The sequence below is a fragment of the Protopterus annectens genome, chromosome 13.part0 (genome assembly GCF_019279795.1).
Source record: "Protopterus annectens isolate FY-2018-M chromosome 13.part0, PAN1.0, whole genome shotgun sequence".
Taxonomy (NCBI): Eukaryota; Metazoa; Chordata; order Ceratodontiformes; family Protopteridae; genus Protopterus; species Protopterus annectens.
The window spans coordinates 1,193,381,854-1,193,408,575 of NC_056747.1; the positions used below are offsets into that span (position 1 = coordinate 1,193,381,854).

Below are 26,722 nucleotides of genomic sequence, written 5' to 3' on the forward strand. Positions count from 1 at the left end.
AGTCTAAACTTATTGTTATCTAAGTTAATGCTGCCCCCCTTTGAACCAGCCTCCTCTTGCCCATTGAAATTTTTGTCATGGAAGACTCTCTTTTTGGTAGCCATTACATCCGCTAGGCGAGTATCTGAACTTCAACCTCTCTCCATTAAGCACCCTTATTTGATCTTTCACTCTGACAGAGTTTCTCTTCGCACTAATTCTTCCTTCCTTCCTAAAGTTTGTTCTATTAATAATATTAATCAGTCCATTGAATTACCCACTTTCTTCAAGAATCACTCCAATAAAATGGAGTATATGTTGCACAAATTAGATGTTCACAGACAGCTAAGGTTTTACTAGGATAGAACAAAAGATCACAGAAAAACTGATCAACTTTTTGTAGCCTTTGCTGATAACAGGAAAGGAGTAGCGGTTACCAAAAGAACTCTTTCTAAGTGGTTAACTGATTGTATCATCTATGTCTATGATTCTTCAAATCAAACTCTTTTGCACAAACCCAAAGGACATTCCACAAGGTCAGTGTCTACATCCCTGGCTCATGCAGCCCGCCTACCACTAGGCGCTATTTGTGCGGCTGCTACTTGGTCTAAGCCACATACATTCATTTCTCATTATAAGGTAGACAAGGTTTCTAGGGACAGGGCAACCTTTGGTTCCACTGTGCTCAAGAACGTCCTTCCGTGAGTTCCTCAGGAACAAGGAGCTAGGGACGCTACCCATGTGTAAGAACAAACGGCGAGATTGAACACTATCACATATAGAAGTTATGTCCTTACCATAACGTTCCATGTGGAGTGTTCATCTCGCCTTTGTTCTTACATTCCCACCCTCCCGCCCTTAGGAAGAAAGTTCAGTTTGGTGCCTGGCCTGGGGCATTCTGCTTCTGCATTGCAGTTGTTGTATATATAGTTGACATGTATATATATGTGTATATGTGTGTATATATATATATATATATATATATATAGACTCTTAGTTCTGTGCATATGTGATATAAGCATGAGTGTGCTCTCTCTGACTACTGGTTTGCTTGCAAACTAGATCTGAGGTAAAGGCAGAGGGGGATTGTGGGTATTAGGTTGTCTCGAGCTTCTTCTCGATGCAGAGCTTGCAAGCGGCCGACACGGAGCCGAGGATCGGCTCCGAACCCATGTGTAAGAACAAAGGCGAGATGAACACTCCACATGGAACGTTATGGTAAGGACATAACTTCTATTTATCCTCCGTCACTTCCAGCTGTCCATTGCCTACTACTAAAGTACCTCCCTAAACCACTCACAAAACTAGAATTGCTACCTTTAATTTTCTTTATCTCTTTTCACACCTTGAATATGCCATCCATCCTTTCTTCCTCCTGCTAGTACCATCAAATGTTACTGTCTTACTTACTCTTAAAATGCTAACAATATGCCTACGGACGTCTTGCTCTTTTCCGTATAAATATATTTTTGTATTAGTATTTTGTTAAACTTATTCACAATTACTGTTGTAAATACTCTTTTACAATGTCTGTTGTAGCCTATGCGCAAATTTAAGGTAACTTTTATATGTATATATGTTAACGTTCTTCTTATTAATATTGCTGTAGCTTTTTTCCCTGGGCCTCCACTGAAAATGGGTTTCTGGCCCAGTCAGACTTTCCCAGTCACCAAATGTCAGTAAATAAAAATAAATACTTTTTCAGCTCCGATGCATAACATACTGGAATTTTTACTTTGATCTTTAATAAGGGGCGAGCTCCTCTACCATTAAGGTTCAGTTGGCAGCAATATCTAATATTCATATTGGATTTGAAAATTCTTCTGTGGTCTCTTCTAAACTTTGTAAAGCATTCGTGAGAGGCACTCTTCTTTTGAGATCCCTGTATAAAGACCCTACTTCACCATGGTATTTGAACTTGGTACTGCAAAACTTAATTCAGTCCCCCTTTGAGCTGTCAGTGAAATGTGTGACCTTAAATTCTTGACTTGTTAAACTGTCTTTCTAGTGGCCATTACCTCAGCTAGAAGAATTTTAGAACTTCGTCTTGTCATCGAAACCTCCCTACTTGATTTTTCATAAGGATAGAGTTACATTACAAACCGTGCGTCTTTGCTTCCCAAGGTGGTGTCAGAATCCAGTATCAATCAGTCCATTAAGTTGCCAGTATTCTTTTCTGAATTACAGACAAAGGTGAATATATTTATTGCTTGGATGTTCACAGACAATTTCACTTTTATTTACATAGGACAAAATAAATCAGAAAGACAGACCAGTTGTTTCTTTTGCAGATTTGAAATTGGGAAAGCCAGTGGCAAAAGTAACTCTAGCCAGTTGGCTGATAGATTATTTCTTTTATCTTTGACAAACTGGGTCTAACCTTAGCAAAACCTGTAAGAGCCCGTTTAACTAGGTCCATGGCAGCTTCTTCATTCTTTCTATCCAGAGCTTCCATGGACGACATATATGCAGCTGCAACCTGGTTGAATCCTCATACCTTTATCACTCATTACAAATTTGATCTGGTGTCGAGGGGTAGAGCAGCTTTTGGCTCAGCTGTGCTCAGGAATATCATTCCTTCCTTAGAGTACACCCAGGGTTCTAGGTAACTGGGGACTGTGTCCCAACAGCAACAGCTGAGGATAGAATGAAAATTGAAAACCTCAAATAAAGAAGTTCTTCATTCACCATAACGTTCCAGCTATGTTGTCCATTTTCATTCTTCTTCAGCTTCCTGCCCACCAACCCTCATCCTTTGTTTCAACAAATTTCTTGAAGAACAAGACATTGTAAGGACACCACTGTTCTTTATGATTGAGCTGCAGAGATAGTTCCCTCTGTAGAATAGATACAGCTATATCTGCCTGTATATATGCATATTGGTAGATACCACTTCAAGTAAAATCAGCAAACAAGATCTGGGGTATGTTGGGGGTTGGTGCATTATAAGTAAAGGAGTGGCTCGAGAGCTTTTTGGGTTACCACGAGCTTTAGTAACACCCGAGCCTCTGATCTGAACCCAACAGTTGGGTAAGAATGAAAACTGACAACACAGATAGAACATTATGGTGAGCACTTAATGTCTTTTTTAATTTTCGACAGTTTTTAAATATACTGATATTTTAATAATAGATAATGTTTTCTATGTTTTTTTACATTTTTAAAAAGTGTTTACAAAGTCATTTCCTGATTCCGGGTATGTTGCAATGTTGATGTTCTGTAATTATTTGTGACAAAGTCCTTGCTTTAGAGGGACGAAAGCCCTACAATAAAACTTTAAAATATTGTGGGTATTTTGCAGTGAACATGGTTCAGAATTCCGTCAGTGGTTGTGTTTTTCCAAGTTTGTAGGGTGTACACACATAACTAGTTAATAAACAAACTTAACCTTGTGATTCTTTTTGGTTGACTTGCTGTAGGGTAGTAGTACCCACATGATAAGGCAGACAAAATACATTTATTCAGTTATTTTAAGACACTTCTTTTCATTTCTGGGTTGTTCTTTAGAAAGTTCCCTCATTATTACTAGTCCGACAGTCTTATTTTATATTAGTTGTACCCTGTTTGAGAGCCCTTTTCCTTTAGAACTCAACCTGCCATCTGTAGCAATTTCAACATTGTGAAATGAGAGTTTTGCCATACCTGTTCACCTCCCAAAACAAGACTGTGTTCATTACTGTGTAAAATTCACCCAGTCATGCATACATGATAGTTAAGAGGTAATGTAAAAGAATGTTTATAGTGTAGTGAGACATATTTCATCGTGGAGATATCTGCTTCAGAATGTTACTGTACCTTTGTTGAGACTGTTATTTCTGCTACCTCGCTACAAGTTAGTGGTCTTCCATACCTAACCACCCCCCCCCAAAAAAAAAATACACCATAGATTTTTTTTTAATATCACACACTATATATACATTATATATATATATATATATTTTTTTTTTTTTTTTTTTTTTTTTTTTTTAAATATCCTGACTGTGTTGTGGTTACCATCATACTGAATTGATCTTCTCTCGTTGCAGTACCCACACAGCTTTCTGGTAGGATTTAGGTTTTTGTCTTTTGCTCGTAAAGTGTGCTGTTCGAGGTTGCTAAAAATCTGTTCAGAATGCTTGAATGTTAAGAATTCCCTTCATGGTATAATTGCCAGTCATCTTTTGTTTTAATATGATAGTACATTGCGTTCCTTTATGGAACCTTTTTAAGGTGTGTAACAGAAGGTAAACAGAACAACGGAAGAATGCTAGAAGTTGTATCCCACAGTTGCTGTAGTTGCCACCTTAACACTTTAAAAATGCTGAGGTTTTAACAATTTCACTGTTCTACTCTGAGTAGATAACTGTAATCATAACCTAATTAGTTGCATTACTAGGTATTGCTGGTAGTGGGAAAACTTATGAGAGAGGGATTTTGGTATTTGTGTGTAGCAATCTCCAAAAGCACTACGTTGTTTAATTTTCTTTTTTTTTTTTTTTTTTTTTTTTTGTCTTTTTTACTCAGGGAGGGACAGCCTCTAAAGCTGCCTGAAACTAAGAAAACATTACTGTTTACATTTAATGGTAAGTTGACATTTTAGTAACCATCTGAAATCTCAGGACCTTCAAGAGTGAGTCCAGAAATGCAGAGTGAATGGTTGAAAAAAACAATTTGTGTACACCGGGTCCAAGACTGCCATTTCTCAAAACTGTTCCTTTTTTTCTGAGATACAAGCTCATGGTTGTTGTGGGGGGCAGCAAAAGGGCTTGCTCGCTTTCAAATAAAGAAGTTTAAAGGGGAAGAGCAATGTTCAATATTCACTCTTCTGCAGTTTCTGGTCTTTTTTTTTCCCCCAGTCTGTCAGCACTCTGCGTTACGAGTTCTGATATTTCAGTAGGGAGCCTTACATTTTAACTGCAAGTCTCTTAATTCCATATAAACTGACTTTGTTTAAATGGGTTTGAAAAATCCAACTCTTAAAAATAGGGGAAGCCACCTCAAGCAGGCGAGTAACAAGCAGTGTACCCCTGGGATCGGTCTTGTGGCCTCTGTTGTTTGGGATATACTTTTCTGAGGTGCAGGCCAAGTCCAGTGGGGCTATGGCAGACCAAGTTTGCAGATGACTGCAAGCTGGGTGCTGTCATCAATTCCCCTAGTGTTGTGGGCATCCTCCAAGGAGGGTCTCACTCAAACAAATGACTTTTTCCAGAAACATGGCCTCACACTTAATGCCAAAAATGCATTATCATCCCCTGTGGTGAGAGTGATGTCCCCACAAATTATCACATTAATAACAAGGTTCTAAGCACGCAGTCAGTCTTGAGGGACTTGGGCACCCAGGTTGATAGCAAACTGACTTTTGACCATCATGTTGCCTCCGTTGTACGGAAAGCTTTCTACATGACCCACCTCATTAGTAAGGGTATCTCATCCAGGGACAAGGTGGTCGTAACATCCCTGTATTCTTCCCTTATAAAATTGGGTACAGTGCCCCTTTCAACATGTACCTCACAAAGCACATGCTGCAGTTGGAGAGACCACAGAGGTTCCTCACCAGGAGAATCCAAGGCCTCAAACATCTACCCTACAAGGCTAGGCTAAAGGCCCTGTCCCTCTACTCTAGTCTTATACAGACTCCTCAGAGATGACCTCTGTGTGGCATACAAAGCATTCTCAAACCCTGCCTTAATGGCACTGCTGCACTCAAGTAACCCGCATGCACGACCTCAACCTGGTCTTTGATATCAATAGGATTTGTTGGCGGGACAGATTTGTGTCCCAGAGACTCCCCCTTCTGTAGAATAGACTCCCTCTCCACGTCTAGCAGAATACCTCATGAACCCTTTTTAAGCACAACCTGGATAAGTGGATGGGAAACAGAAAATACACCCCTGGGATTCCACCTCTGTCCCTGCTGGACAACGGGCATTGGGTGCTGACTTGTCGGAATATGGGCTAAATTCTTGGCTAGGCTTGTAAGGACCTCCGGACCAATAGCCTAGTAACTTCCTATGAACATTTTTGTCTTACTGCTGCCACACGGTGTATGGGTTTCACTGTTTTTAAATTGTGTAGGCCTGTTTTGAGATCCTTTCATCTGTTGTCACTGTCTTAGTAAATCTCTCTGCAGACTCCATAATCAAGTCCATTAATTTCACTAGGTCAAAATAAGGTAATTTTACTTGCTTAGTGTTAGTTTTGCAGTCACAGTACAAACCAAACACTGTACTACATGAAATGCATGAAAGATTATATTAAAGCTAAACAGAGAATTGAAGATATCCTTCTCTAAACTGTAGACAAACTATTTTCAAAGTCCAAAGAAGTCCACAGGGGTGTATGAAAATGCTCACCTTAAATCAAAGCAATTGTTGGTAGGTTAAACTCCCAAAGCATACCATTACCACTCCACACTTTGACTCTTCTTACTTGAGAAGAAGTTTTTATAATCTAATAAAAGATTTCAAAATTGTAGTTCTGCACACCACCAAAAATATATGCAATTATCATTAAGCCATTGGCAAAATTCCTACAGACATATCTGTAAAAGCTTAATGATGTTGTTGTTGTTGTGTCTTTCGGCTTTTCCCGGTTGGGGTTCGCCACAGCGGAACTCCGGTCCACTAATGATTGGCAGTAGATTTTTACGTGCCGAGTTGTCAGCTCTGATGCACAACTTTCCACGAAGGTACGCCCATTCACGCATGTCTCTACACAGAAGACGCTCTTGCTGAGAATCGAACCGGACAACGTCTTACTGTGAGGCGACAACACTACCACAGCACCACCACTAAAAGCGTAATGTATGTTTACCAAAAACAAATATGTGCAGACTAGATTTTTTTGGAAGTGCCCTTATATATTTTTACAAGTAAGGTTGTATAATATCTTAGAAGTAGCTTGAACTTTCAGTTTTAATTAATTATTTAACTAGATCAATGTAGTTTTTATGGTTGTCGTGTAAGTGTTTATCTGTTTGTTAGTTAGGTACCTAAGTGCCCTAAATTTCACTTATAAAGGACTTTGGAGGTGCTTCTGCAGTGGCAGCTGGTGACTTCGAACCAAGAGGGGGAGGAGTTGCAGGAGGTAGCCTAAAGGAGCATGGCTAACTGCAAAGAGATGGAACTATATTACAGCTGCATTCAACACTAACCAAGTATATATTAATCCTCCAAAACCATACACTATACAAATTGCCCATCTAAATTATCTGCTTTGACCATACTAGGATTAAAATAATAATAGTAATGCTTTCTTTAGTTTAGTTTTGTTGCACATAAACTGTAGTTGCAGCTTGTATGCCAGCTCACCTTACCTAAGTACACAGTCTTGCAAAGAAAGAATTACAGCATCAAGAAGCACGGCCCCATCCCTATTGACTACCCACAGTATCTGCTTTGACCTTGTCAGGTTAAAAAAGGAAAGTAATGGTTAAATTAATGTATTTTTTCACAAACAAGTAGCTAGAGCTCAGAGCTTGTAGTCAGACTTACCTAGAGTTGCCACCTGTCAAGAATTTTTCCTGACCATCAGGAAATTAGGGTCTCTGTTAGGAAATCTGGAAGTCAGGGTGTCTGTCAGGAAATCCAGTTGTGATGAGTACGTAAAAGGTATTTTGAGTCATTCTGAGAGCTAACACATTTCTGAAATATGTGTCCTATTATGTTTATTGTTTTACTTGGATTTCTTCTCCGCAAAATTAATTTAGTAAGGTCCCCTGCTGTGATCTCACCTAGCCTAAAGCAGGTCCTACTCAGAGATAGGTACAGAGTTTGCTATAGTTTGTCTAGGGGCTAGAAAAACTGCGGTCACTATTTCTTTAACTTTCCTCACAGTCAAAATTCAGATGTGTGCACTATTATTTGTGTGTTGACTAGGGACAAGTGAGGTCATTATTTCTTTAACTTTAGTCAAAATCACATCTCTGAGCTGTGTACAGAGGGTCACTATAGCTTGTCAAGGCCCAGTGCGCTGTATAGAAGCAGCAAGATAAAGTGAATTACTGTGTTATTTTTTTTTAACTTTCTTCACAATTGAAATTGGACGCATATACAAGTGGCTCTCTCCTTTGGGAGTAGGGGAAAGGAGACTTACTGTATATGTACATCTGACAGCAGTAGGTTGATACATATTGTGCTCTATTTGCTCTTACTTTTCCATCCTAGGACTACAAAGAGGTACACATAAGGTGTCTGTCTTTCATGGTTAGAGCTGAGAAGGCATGCTGTGTAGATGTATAAAAACAGCAGCTTTAAATATGTGATTTTGGCCATTTTCCTTTCACTTCTTTCCCAATCTAAGACCGAAGAGGTACACAGAAGATAATTAACTTTTAGGGAGAGGAGATAGGTAGGACAGCAGTCGGATAAGATATAATGGGTATTTGTAAATGTATAAAATCAGACAACTATTACCAACTGCTCCAACACAAATATCAGAGCAATGCAAAGCACTTCTGGTCTTCCGTTAATAAGCTCCTTTTTTGGGTGCCAATCCAACACACCCTCTCCCACAACAAACAACAAAGACAGCATAATTTCCAAATTCAGTTCCTATTTTATACAGCGTGTTATTTCCTTACTCAAGGATAACTTACCTACATCACAATCCCATAAAAACCTGAAACTCAACCAGGTCAGTTACATTTCTAGCCTGCCCGAACAACAACTGTAAAAAAAAAAAAATGTGGGTACACTAAAATCAACCACTTTAGCAGAAGACAGTTTGCTTGCTGAGTATCAGAAAATAGCAGCAGGCACCCTTGCCTACCATGTTTCCCTCCTTATAAACCATTCTGTATCAACACAAAGGGGACTCGTCAAATATTGAACATATCTCTAGCTTTACACCTCTATCAAAAATCCAGAAAACTCTTAAAATATCTTATTAACCCCCCCATCCCAATATCCAACATGGTTTCTGTCCCAAACATAATACCACAACCGCCCTCCTCAGTTTTTCTAACACTATAAACCATGCAAGAAATTCCAGCCACTTGATGAAGGCAAATATATGATGCTATCAATAGCATTCAATATCCTTTCTCACCAAAATCTTCTCATAGGACTTTTCATAGGTTCATAGGTTCATACTAGGCTATCTGCCCTAGGGCATTTATAAGCCTAGCCAGAATGTGTTTGGCTTTCGCCACCCATTTTAAATTAATTTTGCTATGCCCTTTTTTTGAGGTTAGTATACTGTGCCTCTGTCTAACAGTGACACAGAAGTCATACCCGGGGTAAACCTCCGATCTCCCATCCACTCATCAAGATTCCTCTTGAAGAGATTCAGTGAGGGACTCTGCCTAACCTGGACTGGGATTTTATTCCAGAGTGAAGGGAGCCTCTGGGTTATGAATCTGTCCCTCCAGCATGTCCTATTTATTTCACTGCTGAGGTTCAGGTCTCTCGAGCGTGTAGCTCGATAGGATTTGGATTTTCTGAGGTGCAGCATGTCCATTAATTTCGGGTTGGACATGGCTTTATACGTCAGGCACAGATCGCCTCTGAACAGGCGATATGCCACTGAGTAGAGCTGGAGTTTCTTTAACCGGGCAGCATATGGCATCTGTTTGAGCCCTTTGATCCTCTTGGTGAGGTACTTTTGGGGTCTTTCCAGTTGCTGCAGGTGTCTGGTAAGGTACATCCCAAAAGGGGCATTGTACTCGATTATGGGCCTGATGAGGGATGAGTAAAGAGGCACGATGACCTCCCCTGATCTAGATGTGAATCCCTTCATGATTAGGTGGGCTATATAAAATGTTTTTCTAACCACTTTGGCCACGTGGTTGTCAAATGAGAGATTGCGATCAACTTGGGTCCCCAGGTCCCTAATTACTTCTTCTGTACTTAATGGATTACCACCTGTGTGGTAATTTGTGGGCACTTTGTTTTTGCCAAAGGGGATGACTATACACTTTTTGGTGTTTAGCTTGAGGCCATGGCTCTGGCACCAGTTGTCTGTTTCTGTGAGGCCCTTTTGGAGGATGCTTGTGTCGGCTGGAGAGTCGATTATGGCGCCCAGTTTGCAGTCATCTGCGAACTTGGTCAGCCACAGTCCTTCCGTGTTGGCCTGTAACTCCGAGAAATATATACTGAACAAGAGAGGTCCCAGGACTGAGCCCTGTGGGACGCCACTTGTAACTGGTTTGGAGTCTGACATGGCTGCAGCAATTCTAACCATGTGGGTTCTGTCCTTGAGCCAGTTTGCAACCCATCTAGTGACATAGGGGTTTATATTTAAGCTGGTGAGCTTATCTATAATGCCCGAGTGGGGTATTGTATCGAAGGCTTTTGCGAGGTCCAGGTAGGCTGTGTGGACCACCTTCCCCTTGTCAATGGCCTTGGTGACTGTTTCAAAGAAATCAACCAGGTTTAAGAGGCAGGATCTGCCCTTAACAAAGCCAAACTGGGTAGGATCCAGTGTCTGTAGGTCCCCAATATCTTTATTTATGAGGTCCATGATTATCCTTTCCATAGCTTTGCAGACCAAGCTAGTCAGGCTTATGGGCGATAGTTTCCAGGATCCGTTGAGGCACCACCTTTGTGGAGAGGCACCACAGTTGCTGCACGCCACTCTTTGGGTACATATCCTGTAGTAAGGCTGAGATTGAACAGTAGTTTTATGTTTGGGTTGAGCTCTTGTTGGAGTACATGTAGGGCGCAGCCGGGACACCATCTGGTCCCATTGATGCTGTGTTTTTTGCTTTGGAGAGGGAGGCTCTTACCTGAGCATCCGAGATGTCAGGGGGGCAGCACTCTGCTGGAATAGATATTTGCCCTTTTGGTGGGGAGGGGGGGGAGAAGTTTGCGCTGAACCTGTCAGCTAGGATGTTGGCAATGTCTGTGGGTTCCGTGTATTTTTTGTCATTTTGGACTAATTCTGAGCATATCTGGGAATTACCACCCAGGTTCCTAACATAATTAAAGAAAGCCTTGTGATTATCCTTAGTATCCTGTGCAATTTTTCTCTCTAAGCTGGCCTTAGATGATTTTATGAGTGCCTGTAGTTTTTTGCTAATACTGATCAGAGATGCCTTCCCTTTTTGGAATTTTGCTCTGTCATTTAGTAGCTTCCTCCTTCTATTGTATAGCTTGTTTATGGCTGGGGTCCACCAGACAGGACGTCTGCCTTTGGAGGATTGGGTCTTGGTTTTATTTGGGATCGCATGATCCATGCATTCCTGAAGGTGTTCATAGAATGCGTTTATAAAGGATTCTGCGGTCTGGGCTGTATTTTCCACAGGCCCGGGGGCTTTGAAGGATTCCACCTCAGTTTTGAGGAGTGTGAAATTTGCTTTAGAGAAGTTTTTCACTGTGGTTTTCTGGGCAGGGGGTGGTGTCGGGATGTGAACATCCAGTGAGATTAGTTTATGGTCTGATCTTACCAGTGAGGGATACACTTCTGGTCTGGAGCATAGAGCCCCCATGTTGGTGATGATCAGGTCCAGTATGTTTTCCCCTCTTGTGGGAGTGGTAACAAGTTGTTCCATAGCATTTGAGTTTATAAATTCTAGGAACCTTTGGGCTAGGGTGTTGGAGCTAGAGTAATGCTCCCAGTCTGTTTGGGTAGTTGAAGTCGCCCAATATAATGGTGTTTGGAGAGACCTTCATATTTTCCAGTGTTCTCATGAAGGCCGAGTGGGATTCCTGGGTTTGGGAGGGTGGTCTGTAGCAGGCTATAAACTGGAAGGCAGTTTTACCCACTGTTAGTTGCACATGGATAGTCTCTGATGCTTCGTGCTGTGCCACCAACCTGGAGGTGTGGGTATCTTTGACGAATATTGATACTCCCCCTCCTTTTGTGGGTCGGTCCAAGTTTTGGGGCTGAAAAGCATGGTATGAGGTATAACCTGGTAGTGCTGGGGTGCTCTCGGGAGCCTTGAACCAGGTTTCTGTTACTGCACAGATATCGATTTTCTCCATGCTAAGGAGAGTTTCGAGTGCATGCATGTTGAGGTTTAGACTTCTGGCATTGAGTAGCATTACTCTTAGTTTCTTATCCCTTGTGATACCTATGGAGGTGGGTTTGTCTTTTGAGCTTTGCCTAAAAAAGGCACTATGGGGGTAGCAAGAGCCTTTGCCAATATCCGAAAGCACAGGGGTGACAGGTGCAAGCCGTCCCTAGCGAAGCATCGTGGCTTGTCGAGCATGTCATCCCAGGCTGACAGGCATTGGATCCCCTTTGAATGACACCAATAATTAAGCCAATTGTTGAAATTGATCATCTTGTCTTCATATTGTGGCATCATTCTTGGTGAGGGTAAGATGCTACTCAAGGTCAGGGTCATACCGGCCTGGGCCACATGCTCAGAGAGCTCCTCTATGTCTCTTTTCATGTAGTCCAGGGAGGTACGTCTCAGGTCATTCACACCAACATGGACAATGACCGAGTCATATTTGTACTTGCCTTGGAGTGACCTGAGTGGTTGTGTTGTGTGGCGGATCCTAGCGCCCGACAGGCAGCTCACCGTGACCACCTCCTTGTTCAGCCTGGTGAGCGGGACGTCAGTGTGCCTGATGATAGAGTCACCTATTACAAGTGTATCAGGTGTGTTGTTTAGCCTTAAGGGCTGTGACTGTTCGGCACACTGGCTTTGTGAGATATGTGTTGCACGTGTTTTGTCTTGGGGTAGCGGTTGCTTGAGTGTCTGCTTTGGAGGTCTCTGCTGCTTAGGCAGATTTTTATTTAGAGCCTCCGAGTATGTTTTTGTGTGTTTATGTGTTTGGTCTGCTGTCGTGGTAGGTCTATGTGAGACTGGAATTGTACTGAGTGTGGTTTCCTTCTCCTCCTGACTGGTTACACCAGTACTGAGTTGAGAGAGCTTAGCCTCCAGTTTGGCTATATGGATGCATCTCTCACGTGTTGGAATTTATTGGGAGGAGGAGAGGGTTGTCTGTGTACATGAGGCAGTTGTGACATTGCCTCAAGATTCCCAGATTCACCAGCTGGACCGGAGAGAAGATTGACAACTGACCTTTGGACATGCTAGAATAGTATTGGGAATTCCTTTATAATTGAAAAAAAAGGGCCAATGGGGAACAAGGTACTCGAGAGGACTTTGTGAGAGTGTAGTGCTTTTAATTTTTTAGTGCTGACTTATATAATTGCTTTAGTGAGCAAGTGCCTTTAGTGATTGCTTTAGTGAGCAAGTGCCTTTAGTGAGCAAGTGCCAGGTAACTTAAATGCAATGTGTTACAGGTAACTTAAATGCAAAAACGACAAACAGTGACTTTCTTTTAAGTGAAACAAGGAAATGAGTACAGTAAGCAATGCAGATATCACTAGGGATCCACAGAAGCACTGAAAAGCCGCGGTTTAGGTGGTATTAGCGTTTCAGGGAAATAACAAGCAAACAAACACGCATACAAACAGAGCTAGATTCAGCAGGCCTGGATCTAGTCTATGCTACAGCAAACAAGGTGTACCAATTTCAGTAAGAAACAGTTGAAATATGCAGGCACTATAAGCCTTTAACCAGAAATTCCCAGCTCAGAAGGGCAGAGTCCAGCCTCTCCTCCCACAAGAGTGCAGACCACGAACCTTCTTAATGTAAAATAACTGGCCTGAAGCCCAAGTGCTTAAACCAGAACTAATACACTTTTAGAATAACAGACACTGAGCCCTCAATCAGCAGTTCCCAACTTAGAAGGATGTAAGCCACCTGTCCTGCCACCACAGTGCAGGCCACAAACCTTCCTAATGTAAAACAACTGGTCTGAAGCCCAAGTGCTTAATCCAAAAGACTTAGAATGATAGCTACACTTTAATCAAGTTACTACCAAGCAGTAATAAATACAACTGAATACTTTGAAGAATGCCTGGATTAGTGCTTAAGTTATACAAACAAAGCTAGATTCAGCAGGCCTGGATCTAGTCTACGCTACAGCAAACAAGGTGTACCAATTTCAGTAAGAAGCAGTTCAAATATGCAGGCACTATAAGCCTTTAACCAGAAATTCCCAGCTCAGAAGGGCAGAGTCCAGCCTCTCCTCCCACAAACTCTCCCACACAGACCTGTCATGGTTCTCTAGCTGTCTCACAAACAGACAGCAGGCAGTGAAATGGTTCCAAGAATGTTTACCCTTCCAACCTGTTTCCATTGGTGCCCCCAGGGTTCAATACTTGGCCCCCTCTAATTCAGTATATGTATAAGTAAACTTCACATAGCCTCCAACCGCATGATAATACAGTATGCAGATGATGCCACCCTTCTTTGCACTGCCGTGACCCGCTCAAAACTTAATAAAAAAACAAGCTCAAGTGCACCTTCACAGCTGAGAAACTGTTAAAACCAAAATTTAATGAAAAATATAAAAAAATATGTAAATAAAAAACAATAAATGGAGTGAGAACTAGCAAAACCCGATAAGCGTTTTCGGCATATAGCCTTCTTCAGATCGTGACTTCCCGTAGCCCTCTCTTCTTATTTAAAACAACATTAACCAATCAAATCATATAATAACAGGGCACACCTTCTGACTGACCCAATAGAACAAAATCATTAGTTACGCTATCAGGGCAACACTTTATGAAGCTCAACCAACGAGCAGCAAGCCTTCAAAGCCCCATTTACATAACTAAGCCAGACCTATGTTGGCATAACTTGTTATTGACCCAATGAGACAAAGTTATTGTTTACCTTGTCAGGGCAGCATTTTCTGTGGTTCAACCAATAGGCAACAGGACATCTAAAACTCATTTACATATCTAAGCTAGACCTATACTGGCTACACCTTCTGACTGATCCACTGAAATATAATCACTATTTGCCGTATAAGGGCAGCACTTTCTGGGACTCCGCCAATAGGCGGCAAACCATCTGAGACTAATTTACATATCTAGGCCAGATCTATTTTGGCTTTTTTACTTGTAGTATAGAGTACAGCTAAAATATGAGAAATGGCCTGTTAAAAAACTGTGTATGTGTATGTATGTATATATATATATATATATATATATATATATATATATATATATATATATAAAATTTGATTGCAACTGCAGCTACACATGAAACATAAATAAAGTTTATGCAAAAAGGCAACATTTTGAATGCCCAAGCAGCACTTGGTAAGTGCATGCAATGACTTCTTAGTACTCACAGTATATATATATATCTATCTATCTATATACACACACACACACACACACACACACACACACACATACACACACATACACGTGTGTGTATCTCCCTGAGGGATGAACATTAGATTAAGTATGACTATACATAGAATTTCACTTGTATTATCCAGCTAAAATATGTGGCATGTCCCTGGAGAGAGTACATAATTCATTTTCAGCATCACCTACATGTTACATATAAATGGGAGTTAGGCAAAAAGACAATGCTTTGATTGCCCAAACAGTACATTTTAGTGCAAGCAGTAACTTCTTAATGTGTGCAGGAGATATCTCTATGGGAAATGTAAGTTAGATTTAGCTACTCATAAGACATGGATATAAATTCCACTAGAATATAATATTCTGTTCGCCCAACTAACACTTAAGTGCAAGCAGTGACTCTTAAAAAATAATAAAGGTACATGATTTTGTTGTGTGATTCGCTAGCACTGCATAGAACTCCCATAGCAGCAGACAAATATAACTCTTAAGGTTTGATTAACAGATCTGATGTAGATAAAGTATGAACACAATCTATAACCAGTCTAATCTTCTTTCATCTCGTCATAATTAATCCCCTGTTTTTGAGAACAGGTTTGAGGGGAACCATAGAATTCAGACCAGAAGCACGATCGGCCCTCAGGTTGGTAATCCAGTGTATTTCACGTAATTCAGTGTTATGTACATCTCCACCTCTGTTTCCTAAAGTCACACATTGTATGACCTTGAATAGAAACCTGTGTGAAGAGTGTTCAGTGGTATGGTTGGCAAGTGCATTCTTCGGGTATTTGTTCTTAATATCCCTCAGATGTGGTAATACCCTGTCTTTCAATCTCTGGTCTGTTTTGCCAATGTAAAAGGCACTGCGTAGACAACAGGAAGCAAGGTAGACCAAATGGCGACGGTTACAGTTAGCATGTCTTTAGAAATTATAGCTCTTCTTAGAGACCGGATGTATAAAAACCTTGCTGCTATCAATACTTGGACAGGCTTTACATCGACTGCACTTAAAGTACCTTCCCTTTCAGATCCAGTCTGATGGCCAAAGCCATCCTTTCCACATAATAATCTCTTGATGTTCTTTTTATTCTTAAAGGTGAAGCTCTGTTGCTCTCCAACAATGCCTTTTAGTTTACTGTCTCTAGTCAACACTGGCCAAAGTCTTTTAATAACCTCACATACCTTTCTACAGTCTGTACTGTAAGTGAGTGTACGTTTGAGTTTATTTTAAGTACTTTCCTTCTCTTGTTCATTAGCCTTCATGTATAGCCTCTACTTTCCAGGTTGCCATAGAAAGTAGAGGCTATAGACGAAAGGATCTTGGGTTCCATTATAGCCATGAAGAAATAAAGAACAAAGGTCAACCATATTACTCTGATAAAAGACCTGTTAATCAGAATATGGCAAGCGTTAATGAAGAGTCACTGCTTGCACTTGTGCTAGTTGGGCGAACAGAATATTATATTCTAGTGGAATTTATATCTATGTCTTATGAGTGGCTAAATCTAACTTACATTTCCCATAGAGATATCTCCTGCACACATTAAGAAGTTACTGCTTGCACTAAAAAGTGCTGTTTGGGCAATCAAAGCATTGCCTTTTTGCTTAACTCCCATTTATATGTAACATGTAGGTGAAGCTGAAAATGAATCTTGTACTCTCTCCAGGGACATGCCATATATTTTAGTTGGATACTACAAGTGAAATTCTATGTATAGTCATACTTAATCTAATGTTCATCCCTTACAGAGATACACACGTGTGTGTGTGTGTGTGTGTGTGTATGTATATATATATATATATATATATATATATATATATATATATATATATATATACATATACATATATATATATATATATATTATATGTATATACACACACACACACACATAGGGGATAGTTAAGGTGTTTGCCTTACAAACACAAGGTGCAGGGTATGAGTCTCAAGGGATAATTGGCTAGACTTAAAATGGCTCGCAAGGGCAGTTGGCTTAGTACTAACCTATGAACCTATATGTATATATATGTGTGTGTGTGTGTGTGTGTGTGTGTGTGTGTGTGTGTGTGTGTGTATGTGTGTATTTTTTTCCTGTGAATACTAAGAAGTCATTGCATGCACTTACCAAGTGCTGCTTGGGCATTCAGAATGTTGCCTTTTTGCATAAACTTTGTTTTATGATTAGGTGCAGTTGCAATTGAATTTTATATATATAGATACTTTTTACAGGACATTTCTCATATTTTAGCTGTACTCTATACTACAAGTAAAAAAGCCAAAATAGATCTGGCCTAGATATGTAAATTAGACTCAGATGGTTGTGAGTACAAATAGTGATTTTATTTCAATCAGAAGGTGTAGCCAGCATAAGTCTGGCTTAGATATGTAATTGAGTTTCAGATGTCCTGTTGCCTATTGGTTGAACCACAGAAAATGCTGCCCTGATAGGGCAAACAATAACTTTGTTTCATTGGGTCAATCAGATGTTATGCAAACATAGATCTGGCTTAGTTATGTAAATGGGGCTTTGAAGGCTTGCTGCCCATTGGTTGAGCTTCAGAAAGTGTTGCCCTAATAGGGTAACTAATGATCTGAAGTAGTTAACTTCATTTGCTCAACAACCTCTGGGTATCGGATCCGAGCCGGCAGCTTTCCAAGCTAAAAGATCCGAGCTCCAAGCTCCTCCCCTACCCATGATGCCCTGCCATCTCTCTCTAACCCTTAGATCTACTTTGCCGCGGCTTCTGTAAGCTTATTAGAACGAGCTCCAATAGTGGTATCGTGAGTTTAGGCTTTTTTATATATATATTTCCTGTCAGAAATTTCTATACCTGGACTTTCACAGAGACCTCACTGCATATCAGTGTCCTGGAGATGAGGGCGGTGCTTCTAGCGTTGCAGGCTCTCCATCCCCTTCTCCCTCCAGGAACTATTGCACTTTAAACAGACAACATGTCGGTAGTCCGGTACATAACAAATGGGGGGAACCAGATCCTATCCACTTTGCAGGGAGGCAATGAGAGTACCGGAATGGGCAATATCCGTCAACCGCTTTCTCATAGCAACGCACATCCCGGGTCAGTCAAACATCTTGGCGGATAGGTTGAGTCGAACGATCCTCTCACCTTACAAGTGGTCTCTGAATCCAGCAGTAGCGAAACAAATCTTCCTCCAGTGGGGTCAACCTTGCTGCGATCTCTTCACCTCGCCTTCGAACACAAAGTGCAGTGAGTTCTTCGCTCCGATTCCCCCACCAGGGAAAGACCCCAGAGACACTCTAGTTCATGCTTGGCCATCCAGTCTTCTGTATGCTTATCCTCCTCTTCCATTGATGACAAAATTCTTGCAGAAAGCTCGTCGGTTGGGGAGCAGAGTTATCCTCATAGCCCCATTCTGGCCTCGTCAAACCTGGTTCCCTTACCTGCGGTCTCATCTAGTACATCCTTCCTGGATCTTAGATCCCAATCCGGATCTGATCTCTCATCCTTGAGGTAGTCCAGGTCGGGGGTCTTCAATCCTAAAGCTCTCAACTTGGTTGATCCAGTTCCCTTAATGTTTAGGATTCCCGGTATATCTTCCTCGGTTAAGACCATCCTGGTGGTCGCCCCTAAACCGTCTACCAGGAAAATCTACAAGAGTAAATGGAAACGTTTCTCTGTCTGGGCGGAGCACAGGAACTTGGACCCTTCATGGCTCCTGTCCCAGCAGTTCTAGACTTTCTTTCTCATACCTTTGATCAAGGAGCTAGTGCTTCTAATATTAAAATTCAGTTGGCAGCTATTTCCCACTACCACGTTGGAAACAGTTCAGGGCCCCTAGCGTCCTCCAAGATATGCAAAACATTCATAAAAGGAACCTTTTTGTTAAGACCCCCCTATTAAAGATACAGTGCCTCCATGGGATCTTACCCTAGTTCTTCAAGCTCTGACTGGGCCTCCTTTTGAACCCACGGCTTAGGTCGACTTAAAATATGCATCTTGGAAGACTACCTTACTGATTGCCATTACTTCTGCTAGAAGGATATCGGAGCTTCACGCTCTTTGCAGTAAGCCTCCATACATCATCTTTCATAAAGACAGGGTCTCCCTCAGGACTAATCCCTCTTTTCTGCCCAAAGTGGCTTCAGAAGCCAACATCAACCAGTCCATCAATCTACCTGTCTTCTTTCCAAATTTCCAAAACAAAGGAGAATACAGACTTCATCATCTGGATGTTCACAGACAGTTATGTTTTTACTTAAACAGAACAGCAGATCTTCGAAAATCTGATCAGCTTTTTGTTTCCTTTGCAAAATCCTGTCTGGGGAAGCCAGTCACTAAAGTAACCTTAGCTAGATGGATTTCCCAGTGCATTCTCCTAGCATACAAAAGTTCTGGTCGTCCTGAGCCCCTGAGAGTGCAAGCCCATTCTACCCGATCTATGGCTACTTCTGCTGCTTTCAGGTCAAGGGTTTCTTTGGATGACATTTGCTCAGCAGCTACTTGGACTTCCTCTCATACCTTTATTACACACTGTAAATTGGATTTAATATCCAGAGGACGTGCATCGTTTGGCTCCGCAGTGCTCTGGAATATCCTTCCATAAGGGCCTCCCAAGTTGCTGGTAGCTGGGGACTCTGTCCCACAGGTTGCTGGGCAAATGAAGTTAACTACTTCAGATAAAGAAGTTATGTACTCACCATAACATTCCATCTGAGTAGGTAACTTCATTTGTCTGCAACCGACCCTCCCTCCATCCCACGGACCCTTAGTTCGTTATCAAAGGATCAGGATATGTCCTTGTTCAGTTGACATCACTGGAACGTATTGTAATCCTTTCCTAGGTTATAGAATTTCCTATTGCCTTATTTTCTGGCAAACTCGATCTGAGGTTTAGAGGGAGATGGCAGGGCATTATGGGTAGGGGAGGAGCTTGGAGCTTGGATCTTTTAGCTTGGAAAGCTGCCGGCTCGGATCCGATTCGGATCCGATACCCACAGGTTGCAGACAAATGAAGTTACCTACTCAGATGGAGCGTTATGGTGAGTACATAACTTCTTTATTTTGTTCTGTTGGGTCAGTCTGAAGGTGTGTCCTGTGATTATGTGATTTGATTGGTTGATGTTCTTATAAATAAGAAGAGAGGGCTACAGGAAGTCATGATCTGAAGAAGGCTATATGCCGAAAGTGCTTATCGGGTTTTGCTAGCTCTCGCTCCATTTATTGGTTTTTATTTACATATTTTTTAATTTTTCATTACATTTTGGTTTTAACAGTTTCTCAGCTGTGAAGGTACACTTGAGCTTGTTTTTTATTGTATGGCTTTTCCTCTGTGTACCACTTGTGGTCCCTAGAGCTTTTGCTTAGTACTCTCAAAACTTATTGACCTCACCCAGGACTCCTCCACCTTCTTTGGCCCTCCAGGACAGCTCTGAGAGAACCAACTGGGGTATGTTCATGGAGGCCGCCACAGTGAATCAGCTTCTGAACATTGATGAATACACTGAGGTAGTGATGGCATACATTTCAGACTGTTGATTGGGTAAGAAATACCAAGAGTATCACTGTTAGAGCTAACCAGAAGCCATGGCTCATTCCTAAGGTATATGAGCTTCTTAAGAAGAGAAATGCAGCTTACAAGGCTAAGAACAAAGCAGCCCTAAGTGTAGCAAGAGGTAATCTGAGGAGGAGTATAAAGGAGGCTGAGGGATTATGGCAGAAAGGTACACATCCACTTTGAAGACATGAAGGATGCAAGGAGACTCTGGCAAGACATACAGGAGATCACTGACTAGAAAATCAGGTCAGCACACTGTGAGGATGGCATTGAATTCCTGGACAGTATGAATATCATCTTTGGTAGATTTGAGGAAAGGAGCAACAGGTTGGCACTAAAGCTACCCACTGATGAGAAGGATGCAGTGCTCAGCCTCAGCACAGAGGAGGTAAGAAGAAAGGTAAGGAGAGTGAACCCCAGGTAAGGCTGCTGGCCCAGACAACATACTGGACAAGGTGTTAAAAGGCTGTGCTGATCAACTATGCACAGTGCCCAAGCAAATATTTAACACCTCTCTTGCTATGACAAAAGTACCCTCATGCTACAAGGAAACATTATTCCACTACCTAAGAAAACCAGTCCCTCCAGCCCTAATGACTACATACCAGTCACTCTGACACCCACTGTTATGAAATGTTTTGAGCAGCTGATCAAAAAGCATATTTCATCATGCTTACCTCCTGATTTTGACCCTCTGCAGTTTGCATACAGAGCTAGCCAATCCACAGCTGATGCCATATCAGTAGCACTACACATCACACTTGAGCATTTAGAGAGCAAAGACAACTATGTGAGGATGCTGTTCATAGACTTCAGCTCTGCATTTAATACAGTGGTACTAGTGCAGCTGACAGAAAAACTGGCACATTCAGGAATCAGTAAGCATCTCTGTAACTGGATCTTGGACTTCCTGATTTAGAGACCACAGAGGGTGTGTTCAGGTAAGAGCACATCAAAGTGCATCATGCTTAACACCGGCATTACACAGGGATGTGTTCTCAGCCCACTGTTATTCACTATCTTGACCTGCAGCTGCTATTGCTAAGCACAAGTCCAACCATATCATCAAGTTTGCTTATGACACCACAGTTGTGGGGCTCTTTACAAAGGTGGATGAAAGGGAGTACAGAGAGGAGGTGGCATCTTTGATCAGTTAGTGCAAGGGGAACAACCTTGACCTGAATGTAAGCAAGACCGAAGAGATTATCATTGACTTCAGGAAAAGGAGAACAACCCACCCAGTGCTCAGGATCAATGGTAAGAGTGTGGAGAGGGTTGAGTACAAAATTCCTGGGTTTACACATATCAGGGGATCCGCTATGGTCAGGAAATACCAGCCAACTGGTCAAGAAAGTGCACCAATGCCTCCACTTTTTAAGAAGGCTGAAAAAAAGCTAAGTTTCCTCCTCATATTCTTTCCACCTTCTATAGAGGTGCAGTAGAGAGCATCTTCACCTGCATCTTCACAGTGTGGTTTGGAAGCTGCACAGTTACAGAAGGGAAGGCACTACAAAGATTAGTGAGGGTTGCAGAGAAGGTAACCGGTTCCAGTCTTCCATCAATACATTTTTACTGTACAAGAAGCATCCGAAAGGCCCCCAAAATAATACAGGACAACACACATCTTTTCTCTTGGACTGTTTAGCCATCTGGCATCGGGCAGGAGATATCGCAGCATCTGCTGCAGGACTACAAGATTCAGTAACAGTTTCTACCCTACAGTGAATAGACTTTTGTACTCTGGCACTAGTCCTATTGGTCTGAACACGCAATAAGTCAATTTTTATTTATTTATTCAATATATACTTAATTATTTTCCAAGTAAGTGCAATATTTATTTATTATAACTATAATCAGTATTGTTTCACTCACTCAAGTGCTAATATTACACTTGAGTGAGTGAAACAATACTGATTATAGTTATAATAAATAAATATTGCACTTACTTGGAAAATAATTAAGTGTATATGATATGATGTTATGGTTGGACTTGTGCTTAGCAATAGTAGCTGCAGGTTAAGATAGTGAATGACAAATAACTTAAGCATTTCAATCCATAGTGTGTTTTGTATTACTTTAAATAGGCTAGTTAATTTAACTCAGGAGAGGGTTTTCTTTTCGTATGTGTTGGTAAATGCTTGTGCTCTTTCTTGCATGTATTGGGAATAATGTATTTGTTAGATGTTATGTGATCCTATCTCGCCTACATTCTGACTGATGGGTTCGGAGCCGATCCCTCGGCTCCGACTCGGCACGCTTATGCCAAAGAGCGAAGTCTCTTATTGGCTGAGCTTACTATATCCCAGGATGCACCACTACCAGTCCCCCAGATCTCGTTTGCCGCTAACTAGCAAAGACGTGGCCTCGAGCTTGGCTGAGCTAAGTAGTGTTTTTTTTTCACTAACTTTCTGTCAGGATTTTCTTTAAAATTCAACAAAAAGCTGTTTTAACAGCTATCTAGTGTTTTTTGTGTTTGAAAGAGTATTTTCCTTGGTAAAATATTGTGTAGTGACTGTGTTTGACAGACTAGAGGTCCCATCGGAGTTGAAGGGCCTTCCCCTGTCAGTTCGTTGTTGGCTAATTCCTGTTAATTTTTAAGGTTATTGAACTACTTCTTTGGTGTTAGTCCTTATTAAAAAGACAGGAAAGTAAGAAGAAGAAGAGAGAGCAAGAAAAATTCTATAGTGTTAGTCAGTGTGTTCTTGTGTTTCTTCTTGGCTAGTTTTCTGTGTTTGGATTGCCATAATGTCACAGGCTCCTAGGCCTTCAGGATTTAAAAAGTGCACTAAGTGCAGTTTTAAGATGTCGATCACAGACGATCACTCTCTCTGTGTATATTGTTTGGGCGCCAAACATTTGCAGGAGTCCTGCAGCGTGTGTCACGCGTTTTCCTCGAGGGTCCTCCAAGAGAGGAAAAATAAACTTATTTTGAAAGGCCTTGTCAAACCCACTTTTGAAGAAGCTTTAGCATCCTCTCCTTCTCCTGCTAAAAAGAAAAGGGCGTCGGCTCCGACCAGTCCGTCGGACCCGACCGCCAAGAGACATAGGTAGGCTTCTCCTTCGGAGCCGAGGGTGGAACGGTCTGCCTCGATGCCTCCAGTCTCGACTCCTCTGGTCTCGGAGCCGACGGCTGGGGCATCGAGAGGCGGGTCACCTTCATCGGCTCCACTGATCTCGGAGCCGATGAAGGTTGTCCGCTCAGACACTTCCTCCTCTGCGACGAAGTCCTCTTCGGCACCGATGGAAATTGGATTGGACACTTCCTCGGCGCCGATAGTTATCAAGTCGCCTCTGAGCCGGTCCCTTAGTCCCGTGGAGCCGTTGGAGAGACCTACTCGGACCTGTTCGGTCTCTTCCAGGTCATCAAGGATGTCAGATTCGGACATAGACAGGGTGCTCCAAAGACTGTTCCAGTCCCCAGTCTTTCAAAAATTTGTTTCGGCTCCTACCCAATTGGTTTCGGAGCCGATAGCCCACTCCATTGCCATTCCTCCTCCGACCGCTTCAGCTCCGTCGGAGCAGGTGCTGATGGAGCCAGTAGAGATCCTAGGGTCGGCTCCGACCCTTACTCCAACCCCGGCCTTTGGGTCTGAGTTTAGCACGCGGACTTCTTCGGCTGGACCCGGGGGTGACGTTTCGGGACCAATGCTGTCGGTTCCGAGCCTCCCTCTCGGTGCTTCGGCTGCGGGACTTCCGTCTGCTATCATGGCTCCGGGGACCGGACACTCCCAGGATTCTGGGGGTCCGCCTTTCAGAGCTATGAGGAGTGCCTTGGCCAAGTCTTCTTCGGCCATCTCTACGGCTTTACCGGCACCTTCCCTGGGCACGGAGACTGGGTCTTTGGCAGTTCCCCTGTCTCTAGGCAGCGGAGCCCCGGGGCCTGAGGTTACCCCCACTGGGGGTTCCCCTCCTCCTGAGGGTTCTTCGGAGTTGTCTTCGGAGGAGCCCCCAAGGAAGAGATCGTGCAAGAGGAAGCACGTGGACTCCCCCGAGTCTCTTACATCGGACACTGATCTTGATGATGCGGAGGGGTCACCAAAGTTGTCCTCGGATGATGTCTCATTTGCAGACATTCTAGAGATTCTTAAGCAATGAGGCGGCTGGATTTCCAAACCCCCCCTCCGCTGATGAGTCAGTGCTTCTCAAGGCCTTTGGGGCTCAGCCCTCCGCCTCCTGGGTGTCTCCGCCCTTCGAGCTCCTGGATTTGGTTTGTCGGAGGGCGTGGGAACATCCAGATACTGTGGAACCAGTGCCTTCTCGCCCTAACAAATTTTTGTCTGCCCCACCCGAGAAGGAGTTCTTGACGAAAGGAGTGGCTGTAGATGCCATGGTGGTGGCATCTGCTACACAGCAGGACGTGGCAGAGGCTTCAACGTCCGTCCATCCTCCTAATAAGGAGTCTAGGAGCATGGACCGGTACGGGAAGCGCACCCTGACTTCAGCGGCCTTTACTCTAAGGTCCCTGAATTATTTGGCACATTTCACCAGACTACAGAGGGATCTGGTCAAGGAGCTGTCAGACTCCCTCTCAGGTAGCCTACCTGAGCAGCTAGTCCAGTTGGTTAGCTCTCAGTTGGCTATCCTTACCTCGATCTCTAACTCGTCCATGAGGCTCATTTCATATGCGGCCGAAGGGGCGGGCAGAGCGGCAGGCACAGGCGTGGCTCTAAGGAGACAAGCCTGGCTCCGTTTGTGTCATTTCGCGGAGGCCTTCAAGTCTTCCTTCGCCGACGCTCCCTTTGATGGGTCCTCTTTGTTTGGACCCAAGGTTAAAGACACTCTTACCCGCTGTGAGCAAGAGAGAAAAACTTTATCTGCCGTAGGAGCACGTTATTCCACTCCCTTTCGGCCTTATCCCAAGGCTAAAAGAGGAGGGAAGATGTGGTTCCACAAATCACAGAAGTTCTTTCCTCAACAGCAGGAAGATTCCCCTTCCAGAGGCAGAGGACGGGGAAATTTTTCTGGGAGACGCCGTCCCAGAGGCGGCAGAGGGCCCCGCAATACTGGAGACCGCGAGTCCTTTCGTGGCTCTTCAGCCTCCCACACTTCATGAGGGATTGCCCGGCTGTGCTGCTCCGGAGCCAGTCGGGTGCCGTTTTGCCAAGCACCTAAAAGCCTGGGAGTCTATTACTCAGGACAGATGGGTGCTTCGGATTATTGCCGGAGGTTACACCATTCCCTTCACACACTCACCCCCACCGTCCAAAAAAATCCCGGACCCACCACCCAGTCAAAGGGAAATTGCAGCCGCAGAAGCTTCAAAGCTGCTATAAAAGGGAGTCATCCAACCGGTCCCCACAGACCAGATCGGATCCGGAAATTACTCAAGGTTCTTTTTAGTGCCAAAAAAGACAGGGGACCTGAGACCCATATTGGATCTCAGCAAACTAAACCAGTCCGTCATGAAGTCCAAATTCCGAATGGTCACTTTACAATCCATTCTCCCATTGTTGGAGAAGGATGTTTGGATGTGCTCCATAGATCTCAAGGACGCCTATTATCACATACCGATACATCAGGCGTCCAGGAGGTATCTGCGCTTCAGCCTGGGAGACAGTCATTTCCAATTTTGTGCACTGCCCTTTGGTCTCACCACAGCCTTCAGGGTGTTCACCAAGTGTTTGGCAGTAGTGACTGCTCACCTGAGGAGTCTCGGATTCCAAGTGTTTCCCTATCTGGACGACTGGCTCCTGACTGCCACCACCAGGCATCTACTACTAGACAACCTACAAGCCACCATCTCCTGGGTGCTTCCCTGGGAATTACATTCAATTGGTCAAAGTCTGTCTTGCTGCCCTCTCAGCGCATAAGATTCATAGGAGCAGAGATAGACTCAAAATTGATGCGCATCTTCCTTCCTACCGAAAGGATTCAAACATTGCAAGGTCAAGTCCGAGCCCTGCTTCCAAGATCCAAAGCCCCAGCCAGGTTGGTCCTGCAACTTTTAGGTTCAATGTCTGCCACGGTTCTCCTAGTTCCGTTGGCAAGATTGCACATGAGGATTCTTCAGTGGCTGTTATCGACACAATGGTCTTTTCAGGATCTCCCCCTCAATCATCTCATACTGATTACAGAAACGTGCAAACGGGACCTCCGCTGGTG

At 42.9% G+C, this 26,722-nt stretch overlaps 1 protein-coding gene across 2 annotated transcripts in view; it reads left to right on the forward strand.

Moving 5' to 3' along the window:
• Positions 1–26,722, forward strand: part of CCDC47 (coiled-coil domain containing 47) — a 1,413,375-nt gene that overhangs the window by 1,040,467 nt on the left and 346,186 nt on the right. For both annotated transcript variants that reach the window (XM_044055193.1, XM_044055194.1), the window contains exon 10: positions 4,483–4,541. In XM_044055193.1, the coding sequence (XP_043911128.1) occupies positions 4,483–4,541 (59 nt within the window). The remainder of the gene's footprint in view (positions 1–4,482; positions 4,542–26,722) is intronic.